This window comes from Artibeus jamaicensis, unplaced genomic scaffold (genome assembly GCF_021234435.1).
Source record: "Artibeus jamaicensis isolate MK-2021 breed Jamaican fruit bat unplaced genomic scaffold, CSHL_Jam_final contig_332, whole genome shotgun sequence".
NCBI lineage: Eukaryota > Metazoa > Chordata > Mammalia > Chiroptera > Phyllostomidae > Artibeus > Artibeus jamaicensis.
Window position 1 is genome coordinate 1,034,790 of NW_026521788.1, and position 14,774 is coordinate 1,049,563.

The 14,774-nt window shown below is 45.2% G+C and overlaps 1 protein-coding gene across 3 annotated transcripts in view; it reads left to right on the forward strand.

The window, feature by feature from the left end:
* Positions 1-14,774, forward strand: part of MYOF (myoferlin) — a 141,589-nt gene that overhangs the window by 5,001 nt on the left and 121,814 nt on the right. For all 3 annotated transcript variants that reach the window (XM_037156586.2, XM_053663877.1, XM_037156587.2), the window contains exons 2-3: positions 12,498-12,553; positions 14,674-14,765. In XM_037156586.2, the coding sequence (XP_037012481.2) occupies positions 12,498-12,553; positions 14,674-14,765 (148 nt within the window). The remainder of the gene's footprint in view (positions 1-12,497; positions 12,554-14,673; positions 14,766-14,774) is intronic.

A 14,774-nucleotide genomic window follows, 5' to 3' on the forward strand; every position in this document is an offset into this window, starting at 1 on the left:
AGAAAGAAGCTGACAAGAGATTTGAGACATCTTAGTGCAGGAAGTCACTAATTCTTGGTTCTGAATGGGACCATCAGAAATCAGCCAACCTAATCTCCCTTCTTTCAGGAAGAATTACACTTAATATTCTCCCAGGTAGTTTGTGGATGAGGCTTGGCCAAGGGCCACTTCACACATTCCTGAGCACTGGATGTAAATATCTAGTATGTGCTACCCAGGGACAAGTCTGTGTCGTAGAACTGTTTGCATGCTTGATCTTTGCAAGGAAGCTGCCAGTTTTTATGTTGAAAACGCATGCATGAAACGTTCAGTGGCCCATGACAAGGCAAGATTACCTTACCCGCTGTGGAATAGTTTCTATTGAACAGCTGTCTTGGTGAGCAGAGATATGTTTTGAGTGGGGCTGAGCAGTTTTCAGTCAGAAATAACTGCTTGGGCCCTGGCTGGGTGGCTCAGTGGGTTGGAGCATCATCTCATGCACCAAAAGGATGTGGGCTCTATCCTCGGTCAGGGCACATATCTAGGTTGCAGGTTCGATCCTAGATGGGGGTGCATGTGGGAGGCAGCTGATCAATGATGTTTCTCTCTTACCTCGATGTTTCCCCCTCTCTCTTCCTCTCTAAAATCAATAAAAATATACCTTTGGGTGAGGATTTTTTTAAAAGTCAACATTTTTTTAAAAAGAAAAATAAGTAACTGCTTGGGCATCTGACACCTTAAGCCATATCAGCTGACTGAGCATTAGGCACGAGAGTGTGACACCTCGTGATGTGGAGGTGCAAAGGCCCTGGACCTGGGAGGCAGGAGTGCCTGCATGAGGACCCCAGTTCCTACCCCTTACTCCCTGTGTACTCATGAGCAAATGGATTAACATCTTCAGCATTCTTAAAAACTTACCTTGCAGGGTCATTTGAGGATTAAATGAATGGATATGTGAAATTGCACATGGGAATCTATAAATTTCTTTCCTTTTTAATCCCGTTTACTTTAAAGGGGCCCTGTAACGCACCAGACAGCATGTGAGGGATCAGGCCTAGAAAAGTATACGTAACATCCTTTGGTTTTCTAGGCCTAGGAAACCAACTAGTTAGAACACAGGAATGAGACACAGACTGTTAAGGTGGTTGGTGACGCCAGCTGGGAAAGAATTCACAAAGAGAAGAAAGTGTAGGGAGGAAAGGTTCTGTTCACTCTCCACGGAAGGAGAGGGGCATGGTGTGGAGAGAGACACCGGCACTGAGGGGGCGGCTTGAGCTTTTATTGAGTTACAGTTGGATTAAAAAGGGTGGAGGGGGTGCCGTTGTGTGGCCCCTGGGCTGTTGGGGGCCTTGTAACTGGAGTCTGCAGTTTATTCCAGTGTTGTCTTCTGCCTCTGGCTGCAGGGAGCTGTTAGTTCTGTTCTTGCTTTCCAGTAATTTCCAGTCCTGGGGACACAGACTCAGAAGAGGAAAGTGGCAGTCACTGTTAACAAGGTCATGGGCCTGCCAGGCAAATGGCACCACAATAGCAAGTGGCACTGGCTCTGTCCTTTCACAGTCTATAGTAGACATACCTGGATTGCTTTCAATAAGTGCAGTTGGCCTTTTGTAGCTGTGTTTCCTACCCGTGGATTCAATTGATCCACTGAATGAATGAAAACTGTGTTTTCACATTCCCAACCACGGATTCCCAATTATAGGTCAAAAATACTGTTGAAACTGAGGATGTAAAGGGCTGGCTGTAGTTAAGTTTCAGGGGAATGAAAGTTAGATGTGGATTCCCGAATGCCCAGGGTCGATGCCCCTAATCCCTGTGTTGTTCAAGGGTCAGCTGTACCAGTCAGAGAGACTAATCAGAGGTTTTACTGGTGAGGCACATGCTTTCCTGGGCAGAGGGAGCTCATTCCAGAGTAGGATCATAAGGAAGAACAAATATGAAAGATTCCAAGGAAATAGCCTGATTGAATTACGTTAAGAAGAAAAGGGCCCTGGGGTGGCTAATTGGGCAACCCTTCCTCACACCCTTTGGCGAATGGGGACATCAGACTGCCTTCCTCCCAACCAGAGTATTTACCCTCGGGGTGAGCCTGGGTGGGGTGGCTCTGCAAGAGGTCAGTGAGGAGGCATCAGGACCCGAGACCAGAGGGAGGGAGGCGACTGAGAGAGGAAAGGCATAGAAAAGAAAGTGATGTGAGAGACAAGTTGACTGTTTCCCCAGAGGTCAAAAGGGGGCATTTCCTCAACCAAGCTGAACTGTGGTTCATTCACGGAAGGCCCCTCCCTTCCTGCCTGGTTGTCCCCCCTGAAGTTTGAGGTGTCACGGTCAGAAATTGTTTAGTTGCAAGGAGCACATGCTCATTCGAGTTTGCTCAAGTAAAATGTGGGGTTTTATTTTGTCCCCCTCCCCTGCCCCTCCACACATACACTTAAAGCTAAAGAGAAATCTCCCCAAGTCCGAGTCATGGGCCTCCCAGGAGCCAGAATCGCATCAGGCAGGGAGGCATCCACAGTCTCCCCTCGGGACTGTGTGGCCTCCTGCCTCCGCTCCTCTCTGCACTGCATCCTGCACCCGGGCGCTCCCACTCCTGCTTCCCCGCCATTGGCAGCTTGCGTGGGGCTTTGGTTTACCACAGAGGTGTGTTGGTTTTGACGACATCAGCCACTGCCTTGGTGTTTCTAACTGAGGGGCTGGGTTATGTATATTACTGTACTTTCCTGTGTATACTGCACTTCCATGTATAATGTGCATGCAAGTTTTTGGCTCAAACTTTCAGGGAAAAAATTTTTGTTTTAATTTTTTAACTCAATTATTTATATTTAGAAACAAAACTGAGTATTGTATTCCAGGGTATTATTTTGCATGTGGATATCATTACTGCTTTCTAGAGGTATACATTTAACATATAAGCATAAATAAAAGAATTACAAACATTTATGCAGATACAGAATTAGTACTACCCATGTATAATGTGCATCCTTATTTTTTCTGCAAAAATTTGGGCAAAAATAAAAAATCTCATACATGGCAAAACATGGTATTTAATTTTACCATGTGGCTTTAAATGTGCAAAGCGACATGTGGTTATTGATGACCGTACTGGGCAGCACGTGGAGCTGAAGAGCCACGGCAGTAAAGGTTCAGGACTTCCTTTCACTCCCAGCTGCCCAGCGTCTTCATACCTCCCTTGTCTCATCTGAAAAACGGAGAGAACAGTAGTCCCACAATGAGAAGGAGTAAAAAGAAAGTGTGTGTGAAGTGCTTTAAGTATTCATAGCAACTCAGGGCTTCCGGAGATTCTGGCACAGTGGACAGCTGGAGTGACCACCACATACTATACACTTGCACCACCCTTTATTAAATTCTTACACTATGCCCCAACCTGCGTATATGATCTTATTTAATCCTCACATCACTGTTAGGAAGTTGGTATTGTTATCATCGTTACTTTACCCATGGGGAAACTGAGGCAGAAACAGTTCAGGATTTGACTCAGGACTGGCTGACTCCCGCCTCTCTGTGTATCCCCTGAGGTCACGATGGAGATGAAATACAACCTGTGCCTGAAACAACCAGCTCAAATTATGAACGCTTCCTCCCCACTCTGAACAGATTGAGTTGTTCAGGGTGCTGGGGTCATGTGGACCCAGTCTGAAACAGGAAAAATGTGTACTGATAACAAAAGGACTTAAAAAAAGAAAGAGAAAGAAAACCCAGCCTTCCTGGGGTAAGTTTCCACAGGGCAAGGAAAGCCTTTATGACCTGCTGTGCCCGAGGAGCTCAGAGCTGACGCAGCTTAGCAGTAAATCAGTTCCTCTGATAACCAAGTTGGAGCCTTATTGTTAGTGGTGACTAAAACTCTTAGCTTATTGCTATATTTGTAAAGTGTTAAAAATGTAATATTTGCTTGGCAGGGGTACATTCCACCTCACCTCAGTTCTCTGGTTTATAACCGTCCTCACTTTTTATATCCCAATAAAACAACAAATAAGTTTTAAAAAATCTTTTTCCTTCTCTCTTTCATTACTAAAAAAATAAAAATAAGTTTTCCTTTTGCTTCTCTCTCCTCACTGTTGGAATTCACTGCCTGGACTGTGGCTCTCGGAGGTGGCAAAAAGCACAGGTTTGGAAATGAAACTGATTGGGGGCTGCAGCTTAGCTCTGCCACTCACTAGCTCCCGGGTCTTGGCCAAGTCAGCTAACATCACAGAATCTCAGTTTCCTCATCTGTCAAATGGGGATTTCTAATACCTCCTTTGTAAGGATTAGATGTGAATGTGTTTAGCATGCCCCACAGAGTGGGTGCTCACATGCAAAATAAATGAACAAACCAAAGAGGCACGTGGTTCAGTTCTCCATCGAGCCAGCCAGTCCGGGTGCCTGGCCTGCCTGGGCTTCCTCCACCTGCAGCTGGGCAGCAGGCAGAACTGGAACGTGACCACTGCCCAGGGGCAGCTTTTAGGAAGAAGATTCTGTATGGGTCGTTCAGATCTTCTGGGCTTGACCACAGTTCTCCTGGAGGCTTTGGTTTTGATTCAAGAGTTTGTACGCCTGAAAGGGCATCTCCAGAGGCCAGTGGGGCACTGGGTGCGGAAAGCGGAGCAGTGACCCTGCCTGCCTTTTTGCCCGGGTGTCCCTGTTTATCAGCAGTATCAGTGACTGCTTCACAAATGTACAAAAAAACAGTCTCGCTTCGTGTCACAGTTGCCTTTTGGCCAAAATGCCTTTACCCTGGAACTCGTTTGGCAACCTCTCCTGGGGCAGGAGGGCAGCCAGGTTTAGGAAACAAGAGGCAGAGATACTATGTTAGGCAGCTTGACTTGGGTGGGCCTTATGTCTTCAAGCTCCCCCAGGTCCCTCTAAGTCCTGAGGACGGAGGACTCTTCTACAGGCCCTTCCCAGAGCCTTCCTGGTTCTTATGGAAATTATCCCTGGTGCTGGTAGCTGCCAGGCTGACTGCCAAGGAGAAGCAGTCACTGCCCACAGGCCAGCTGCCTCAGGCAGGCCTCAGGTCTGGAACGAAGCCGTGGGGAAGAAGCGCTCCACCAGGGCTGTGCCCAGTGTCACTGAGCACTTCCTCTGGGGCCTGCCCTCCAGGAAGCGCTCCACTGCCCGTGAAGTCCTCCGAGGTCCACAAGGGGTGCTGCCCGGGTACTGCAATGACAAGTCATAGCCCTTGTCAGCTTTGAACCTGCTGTGCTAAACACTTGGTATTCACCCTCTCACTTAATCATTAAAGCAACTCTAGTAATAATGCGTATATGAGCTTATGAAGTCTGATGCACTCAAATCACGGAGGCACTATTATATAGTAGGCACTTTGGAGAGAATTAACAATATTAATAAAATACAGCTTCGGTCTTCAAGGAGTCACTAGTCTTAATCTTCCAACTTTGGAGACTGCTCTGTGTCTCTCTCTGCAAGTCTGGATCTGAGCTCTACCACTTAACTAGCTGTGTGACCTCTGATACATTGCTTAACCTCTCTGTGTCTTGGTTTCCTCTTTTGTAACTGGGGATGATCATAATAGCATTTACCTTTTTAGGATTGTTGTAAAGAGTAAATGAGACAGTCCGTGGAAGACAATGCGAACAGTGACTGGTTCAGAGTACTGAATAAACTTTTTTTAAAAAAGATTTTATTTATTTATTTATTTATTTATTTATTTATTTATTTATTTATTTTAGAGAGAAGGGAAGGCAGGGAGAAAGAGAGGGAGAGAAGCACGGATGTATGAGAAACATTGATTGGTTGTCTCTTGCAGGCACCCCAACCTGGGACCAGGCCTGAAACCCATGCCCTGACCCGGAGTCGAACCCATGACCTTTTGCTTTGTGGGGTGATGCCCGACCAACTGAGCCATACCACCGAGGGCTGTACTTAATAACTGTTAACCACGCATGAATGAGCTTCCGGAGCGGGGGTCGGGGAGGAGGCCTGTGAAATTCTAACCAAATAGTGGGTGACTGTGTGTGTATGTGTACCGGGGACCAAGAGGGAGACAGAAAGAGAAATAAGGAGGTAGCTCATGTGGTTGTAGGCGCTGACAAGTCTGAAAATTGTGGGGGAATCTAGCAGGCTGGAAATTCTGGCAGGATTTCTGTGTTACAGTATTGAGGCAGAAATCCTTCTCCAGAGAACCTCAGTTTTTGCTCTTAAGGCCTTCAAACTGTTGGGATGAGGGCCACTCACATTATGAAAAGTTATCTGTTTTACTTGAAGACAATTTGATTGTAAATGTTAATCACATTTATAAAATGCCTTCATAGCGACATCTAGACGAGCATTTGTCCAAGCAACTGGACTCACAGCTTAGCCAAGTTGTCCCATAAAAGCACCCCTTGCACGGGTCCTCACAGCAACCCAAGCTTAGGAGTCACAGTATCTCTGTCTCCTGAGTCTTTTCACTTGTGAGTATAACCCACCATCTGGTAGGTGAATAGCAAAGGAAATGGTTCCGTGCGAGAGGGTACACAGTGGCTTGGCAAAGGGAGCTTGTTCAGTGCTCAGGGAAACGTTACTCAGAAGTTGGCATGCAGGTCAATTACTGTGATGGTGACCTTCACAGATCGGGGAGAGAAGCAGGCATAGCTAATCAGAAAACAGGAAATGTCCCAGAGAATGCCCTGAGTGCTGGTCTAGGGTGTATTCTGTATTTGAGCCTGCTGTTATGTTCTGGGTTGAAAGTATTTAATTCCTTTTAGGAAGAAACAGTTGTCTGAGTGAAATTAGAGTGGGAATAGGAGGAGGTGAGAGGTTGAGAAGGGGTGTTTTCCATCATTTAATCTGATGTTTAGTCCCTGCTAATTTAACCTTTTTTAAAAGAGGTGGGATTGAATAATTGAATAACATAAATGTGTGATTTTCTGGCTGCTAAGAAAGGAATTTATCTACTTTATTAAAAAAGGGAATTTTTATCTACTTTTCTTTCTTTTTTTGGCTGACAGGTTTATCTGTAAGAATAGGCTTTCAACAAAAATGCCATGAGGGCACACTTTGATAAGAATCAGTCTCCTTCTTGGAAGGGATTCTGTAGAAGGGAGAACTGGTTTCTTTCTAGGAGGATGGGAGCTAATGCCAGAGACCTAATCTTCCCCATTAGCTAGGAGATAAGAGGTACCATGGTTCAGTGCATGGGGTCTAGAAGCAGACTAGTCCTGAGTTAGATCATTTCATCTGTTAAAAAAATGAATTAAACTGAGTAAATCTGAAGATCTAATTGGCTTTATTCAGGATTCAGTGATTCAGGAATCAGCACATCTAACTAACAACTACACAGAAGGGCTTTCTGAGGAGCTGTGCAAAATAAAATGTATTTATAGGAAGAAGGGTATAAGGGAGCTATTAACAACAAAAAAAAGATTATTTTGAGGTGCAGAAATCTGCGCTTTGAGATAAGAGGAGCAGAAGGGTTTTTAGCTAGAAGGTTGCCTCTTCTTTGGGGAGAAGCAGGGGGTAGATCTTCTCGGGGGCCCACATCACAGATCACTAGTGCTTGACCAGACATCCCAGATGGGTCGATTAAACTTATGTTTCTGGGAGAGGATGAAACTGCAGTTCCATCAGGTATTAAATCTAGGTTTGGTGTCAGGAGTTTTCAGCATGAGTGATGCCATTTTGGGCCTGCACATTAGGCAATTCACCTAGTCATTTTGGGCTTGCTTTGCTCATCTGCAAGCTGCAGATAATAACATAGTTTACCACTTAGGCCTGTTAGGAGGATTAAATGAAATAAGTGAAGGATTTACTGCATGTCTGGCTGGGAGCGCCCCCTATAGGGCAGTGCCATTAGCATGAACATTGTGTGCCAGTGGCAGGAAGTTCCTCTTGAATAGTTTCACCTGGTCTGTGGTCCACCTACATCTGCCTGGACTCAGACAGTCCTCTTTGTTCTCAGTGCACTACGGAGTCATGTGTTCAGGAACATATGTTGGAAGAGTTGTTGGGCAGCTTGATTTTTTTTTTTGCTGGATTATGAACTTCTGATGTTATAAAAGTCTGGTTTCTAACACCCTCCTTCCTAAGTGACTTGTACAAGCCAAATGAAGCTTAGTTTGTCATGGCGTCACAGTGTGATCATAACCTTTCCACACTGTCTGGTTGCCCTTACTCCCCTCCACATCCCTTGGTTCCAGCCAACTGGGCTGTGCAGTGTCCCCAGATGTGACCTGTTCTCTCCACTTCCATGGCTGACCCGCCCACCCTATCTCCCTCCAACCTGGAGTGACCTTTTCTTCCTAGCTCCACATTTAATTCGCCCTCATCCTTTGATTCCCAGCTCAGCCTCTGCTTTCTCTGGGAGGCCTTACCTGGTGCCCCACAGCCTAACTTCACCTCCTCCTCTTCTGATTTTGTGTTTTCATCTGTATCCCTCTGATGACAACGGAAGCCGTTTGTGTATCTCAGTCACCTGGCCACAGCTATGCCCCCACTGGACCACCTGAGGGTAGAAACCGTGTCTTGGGTATCTTTGTATCTCCCACAGTGTCCCGCTCACTTGTCACGTGGCAAACGATATTTCAAAGATATTTGTTGGATGGAAGAATGAAAACGTGATTTAAAGTTTGCAGGAACTTACTCACTGGACCATTCCTGAGGGCCGAGCTATGAGGTCCCTTAGCCTGACCTGGCCAGCCATTATTCCCATTACTGACTCTCATGTAAGAAGGTCATGGGAAATGTTGGAAACTCCATCAAGAGAATGAACCGGGCAAGAGCACAGTGGGGCTTTTTGCTACTTGGTGAAAACATGGGTACGGATTTGTGTGGTTCACCTGTTCTGTGGCTCATCCACTTCATTGTGGACCATTTCAAGACCAGGAATTATCTTACGTTCTTCTGTTTCCCCAGTTACTAGCACCCAGTAGGTGCTTAATACGTGTTTGAAAAATGAGTGAATAAACAAGAAACCTTTTTTACACTCCTGTCCCCACAGAGGGTGGGAGGGTCAGTAACAGCAGCCTTGGCATCAAGGTAGCCTTGCAGTGCTGCTTCTACTGTGAGTCCCAGCTCAGTACCTGGGCTTGGGATTCAATTCAGATGAGCAAGTGCTGCCTCGTTCCACAACCTCTCTGGCAACTTTGCCCCTGCCTTGGCTCCCTGCCTGGATTCTTGGGGAGTGAAATTGGTCTTCAGTACCATCCTTCAGCGACTCAAGCAGCACCACCAGCCCCTGCGCCCAATTTCTAAAAATATTTGCTGCCTTCTCCTTGTTTTACTTGCTGGGCTCTCTTGCAATAACCCGTCTTTCCTCTTAAAGATCTGCCATGGTCTCAGGGTCCAGATTCACTCCCTCCTGACACGATTCTCTAAAGCCCTGGTTATGGCAGCAAGGGCAGTAGAGACTGGAGGGAGATTATCATTTCATACTGTAGAAAGCAGGAATTCCTAACCTTTGTCAAGGTCACTACCTCATTTGAGAATCTGATGAGAGCAATAAACATTCTCCCCCCAGAACTTAAAGGTGTAGTTAATATTTTGTGTGTTGGAGCAAAAAGTCTTAGAGAGTCTCAGAATACCCTGAAACCTGACCTTGGACTTCCCTGTGGCCATTGCCCAGGATGCCAAACCCATCACACATATGATATTTATGTGTCTTCTTCCCTCCCATAGTTCTTATTCTGAGTTTATTGAGTCTTTACTATGTGAAATTCACTGTCATTCATTTACTAATAGTTTATTGGGAAACTATTTTATACCAGCCATCACTTTTTGTACTGAGGATACAACCGTGATTTAAAAAAATACAATTCTTTATGGAGTTTATAGCACAGTCATTAATTAAGTAATTACAGTAATGGGTATTAAACTAGACATTAAAATCAGTACTTTGAATGAATGTTTCATTTTATGTGTCATCTTTATCTGATGTTTCTGGCAGCTTCCAGTGAGTCACTGTGATGTGGTAGCAAACACTCCCTCAGGTCTGGAGCCAAAAAGATGTAGGTTCAGATTCTGCTTTGTTTTCTTTTTTGCTCTGTGACCTTAGACAAGTGAACCAGCTTCTCTGTTCCTTGTCTGTAAAATGAGGACCTTGCAGGGTCGTCATAAGGATTTAGAGACGTGCAGTAGGAAGCACAGCCTGGCGCCCGGTGGTGGTTGTTTAGAGGAAGCTGCTGTAATTGTGGATAAGAAGTCGTTTTGTCCAGCTCCGTCAGTTTAAAAATCCTTTGCACGGATCCTGTTTCTGTGCAGTACACTTCTGGTACTGTAACCAGAGAGGAAGATTGAGAGGTTTCTGTCGGACGAGGGGAGGGGTGAGTGGGCTCAGTATGGAAGTGTGGGAGAGGACATCAGGACAGCTGCTGGGTGACGTCAGAGTCAGGTCGAGTGCGGGACTGCGGAGGCTGCACAGAAAGACCACAGTCACAGCTAAGTTGTGTAGGTCCAGGCACAAGGGTCATGCCTGGAGTAGGGTCATGGTGCAGTTTGGAAAGGGAAGCCAGCGAGGCTGTGGGAGCCCACTCAAGTGGAAAAATTCCTGCTTAGCAGAGGGAGGGTGATGATTCATGGCTTTGCTATGCTGAGGTCTTGGAAGAATGAGGTGGTTAGTCCCACTGCTGGTGTGTGTTGGGAGCCTTAGCAATGTGACATTCGGCCCAAGGAAACATGCCACCTCCTACTTTCATGTTAGTAGAGGGGAAGCTGAGGAATGGTTCAAAGTGTGGCCACCAGTGGGAGACTACCCGGGTTCAAAACTAGCCCTGCTACTTACTAACTAACTGGGCGACTTTGAATGCGTCACTCAGCTTCTCAGTCTCCTTGGCTGTGAAAGGGGGATGAAAATAACTATACATACCTCCTAGGGTTCTAAAGAAGAATAGTGAGCCATAGAAAATGTATGTGTTGGTCTCTTCCAACCCTACTCCTGGCACAGAGCTCCAAAAACCCTTGTGATTCCTGGGTGATTAAAGCACAAAGCATATCTTGTCCTGATAGCTGGTCTTTGACCCTGTTCCCGACACAGGACTCCCAAAACCCTTGCAAATTCCTAAAAAGCACCAGGAGCATCTTTTGTTCTCATGAGGCAACTCCAGGTGAACTCCGGGGGGGAGGGCTGGTCACCAGACAAGCCAGAATTAGAAGCCTGGAATGTTCACCTCTACCCCCAACTCCTCTGGTTGGAGAGAGGGGATGAAAATGGAGTTAATAATTGATCACGCATACGTGATGAGCCTTCATAAAGTCCCAAAAGCATGGGGTTCGGAGGGCTTCCAGGTAAGGGAGGACATCCACACAGTAGGAGGGCGGTGCACCCTAACTCCATGTGGGCAGAGGCTCAGGACCCCCCAGGCCTTCCCCTGTGTTTCTCACCTGGCTGTTGATCTGTATCCTTTATCACCAGCCTTTAATACACTGGTAAACATGAGGGTTCTAAGTTCTGTGGTATGCTCTAGAAAAGTAATCGAACCCAGGAAGGGGTCATGCAAACCTCAGGTGGATTGCCAGACTGTCAGAATGTCAGAAGCACAGGCGGCAACCTGGCTTCGCATTTGATGTCCGACCGGAGGGGCAGCATTTTTGTGGGACTGAACCCTTAACCAGTGAACCCTGATGCTGTCTCAGTGTCACAACGCAGTTACATTTTACAACACTCGTCTGGTATCACAGAAGATTGCTTGGTGGGGGACTTCCCACCCCACCCCTGCCCCGGCCATACATGTGGTGTTTTGTGTAATAGTAAAAGAGACACACGAGAGAAAAAACTTTGGTTTTCTGAAAACAGATGAGCTAATGCTTACAAAGCATTTTGTATTCAAACATTAGCTTTTATTTTGGTAAGGATCTGGAGACTTAGAGGCCTAATAGAAGCCTGTGGACTTTGATCCAAGAAAACTTAAACACCAGGTGGACTTAGGAGGGTGTACTAGACAGTAGCCTTTGACACAGAGAAAGAAGACCTTATATCTTCAGAAAGGGTGGGTCAGGGTGAAGGGTGAAGGAGACCCCCAGCTCCCTGTGGCTCCTAGGAGGAGTTTATGTATGAATTACTTTGTGCAGAGGCCTGTGGGAGGAAGTCCAGCTTAATCTGTAAATTGTATCAGGGTCGTATCACAGGCAGAGGCAGCAGGGGTCCAGAGCTGAAATTCCAGGTCCTACTGGGGCGCAGCTGCTGCAGGCCAGCTCGCTCAGACACATTTCTGAACTCCTTTGAGTCTCGGTGTCCTCACTTATAAAATGGCGCCACCTGCATGCCAAAGGTTGGCTTTGTTGGCTTCTTGCTACAAAAAAACCCAGAGACAGGGAGGCCCTGGGTGATCTTGGTCTGCAGGAGAGGCAGGGATCGTGGTATTTCCATGATTTTGAGCCCCCATCCCTAGATGGGGGAAAAAACGTTCTGGACCAAAAAAATGCCGTTCAGTTTGGAACGCTTTGATTCCGACAGCCCCTACCTAGGCAGAGGACAGGGAAATGCAGGCACATGAGGGCCCCAGGGGAAATGCTGTTTTAAACTAAGGAATGGTATGTACTCTATGAATATTTCTGATTGATTGATGATATCTCTTATTTTTTATTTGCAGATGAGAAAAAGAAAACAAAAAAAGTTGATAATGAACTCAATCCCGTCTGGAATGAGGTGACTTCATTTTTGTTTTTTAACTTTATTTCAATGGATAAGTTATATCTGATTGTCCCGTCTTTGGTCGGAGGTGAACTCCTCCCTTTGGAAGGATTTAACACCTGCCACCTCCCCCCAAACCCCCTGCAACTTCCATCTGCCTCCGTAGCCATGGAGACTGCGATGCAGTTCAAGGAGAGGGAACACAGTGACATCTCCTGTACAGTACAAGCGTGGTGAGCAGAGCCTGAATAGCAGTGAAGAGGGTTGGATTCTAGCCTTTAACCTTGAGCTTGCTCTATGATCTCGGTCTGGTCATGTTGCCAATGCAGACACATCTGTAGAGCAAGTGGTGGTATTAGATCATTTCTGGAGTTCCACAGGGAATGCTCCATAATTAAAAACATGTCTGTGTGTGACTAATCAAGAGTGTATCACATGATAGTTTGGGTGTCTGGCTGAGCCAAAACATTTGCTGTTTTTATGTTGATAAAATAATATATATTTAATGTAGAAATTTTGAAAACTTTAGATCAGCATAAAAAATTACCTTTGGTCCTACTGTCCAGAAGCAACTACTGTTAATGCCTGGGGTGTATGAAGAAATGTTTATTGAGTGGCTATATTTAATAAAATTCGACATCTTAAAACAAATTAACATGCTCGACATATTAACAAATTAGCTATATAAAAATAGGAAGCAAGTTTCCTATATTTTTTTGCTATTATATCCTGAGCACATACACATGTCATTTCATTCAAAAGCATTTTAAATGATGATATAATATGGTATTGAAGGGATATAATGAAATTTACTTACCACCTCTGCTGGTGTTTAATATATTTATAGACATGTGAAAATTTGAATTCTTTCCACTGAGTAGGATTTTCCTGTGCTAAGTTTTGAAAAGTTGGTCATCAGGCCCATTATTTTTTCCAAAAGCCAGTCACACCTCCCTGGATAAGTGCAGTGAGAAATGTCTTTGATGTTTTCACTAAGTCCGGAGACTGTGAAGACCCCTCCCAGCTAGTTTCAATGTCTCTTTAAGATAAAGAGCATACCGTCTCACTTAAGGTAAAGACAAACAACTTCTTAATGCCTTTCTGAGAAGCCCTCACACAGAGCTCCGAGGAGAACAAAAAAGTACATGAACGTGTGCATTTAGTGCTTTGGGTTTTAAGGAGTCCTAGCACGTCTCTTTCTATCAGAGGTCAGTCCACGTGGCTGACGGCAGAGAGGCGGGTGATCACGTGAGCGGGCATGTCCTCGATGGGCACCACCCTTCTCACCCCATTTTGTTTCCATCAGGTTTTCCCCCTCATATTGCAAAAGTATTTATCAGGTGAACTTTCGAACTGCAGTTTTATAACCGAAATCTAACCAAATGAAGTGCCAACTCCCAACCCGTTAGGATTGGTGGGTGTGTTCTAATTTAAACCATGAGACAATTCTCCATCCATTCCGGACCCGTTACACAGAGCATTAAGTCATCAGTAGACACTGCGTTAAGTCATTTATTACACAGTCAATCAAAGGCATCAATGGTACTATGTTGATTTTTTTTTTTTTTCATTTGTCATCAGACAGCAATTTGTTGCATTAAGATGAAGGTCTCCTCTGACTATTGCATTGACCACTGTGGGACTTCAGATGAGGGACTGATGCATTTTGGAAAGTGTTTTCTAGATTATTCATCTCGTGGATAATAATATCGTTAGGAAGAGCAAGTAATTTAAAAATAACCATTGAAGAAAATGTTTTCATGTGTATATTTTATTTTATTCTATTCTTGCTACAATCATGGTAGGTGTTCAGCTCTCTGACTGTGGGAGAGAGGTCGGTGACTGGTCCAACGCCGCAGAGCCTGGTGAATGGGAAGCTAGGAGCGGCCTCCAGGTCCTTCGAGGCTAAATCTGGTTTATTTCCCCACGACCCTCAGCAGCCTCCAGGTTTAGAATTTAGTTTATCATTTAATCACTTCCATCTAATTATAGAATTGAGTAATTTGAAGGATTGTCATTGGTAAAGATAATAACCCAATTTGCAGTGTTGGTACATTTTATCGTTTTACCTGAACCTTGTAACAGTTTGTTTGTTTGTTTGTTTTGTTTTGTTTTCATAACCTTCCTTTGGACAGATTTTGGAGTTTGACTTGAGAGGTGTACCACTGGACTTTTCATCTTCCCTTGGAATTGTTGTGAAAGATTTTGAGACAATAGGACAAAATAAGTAAGTCGA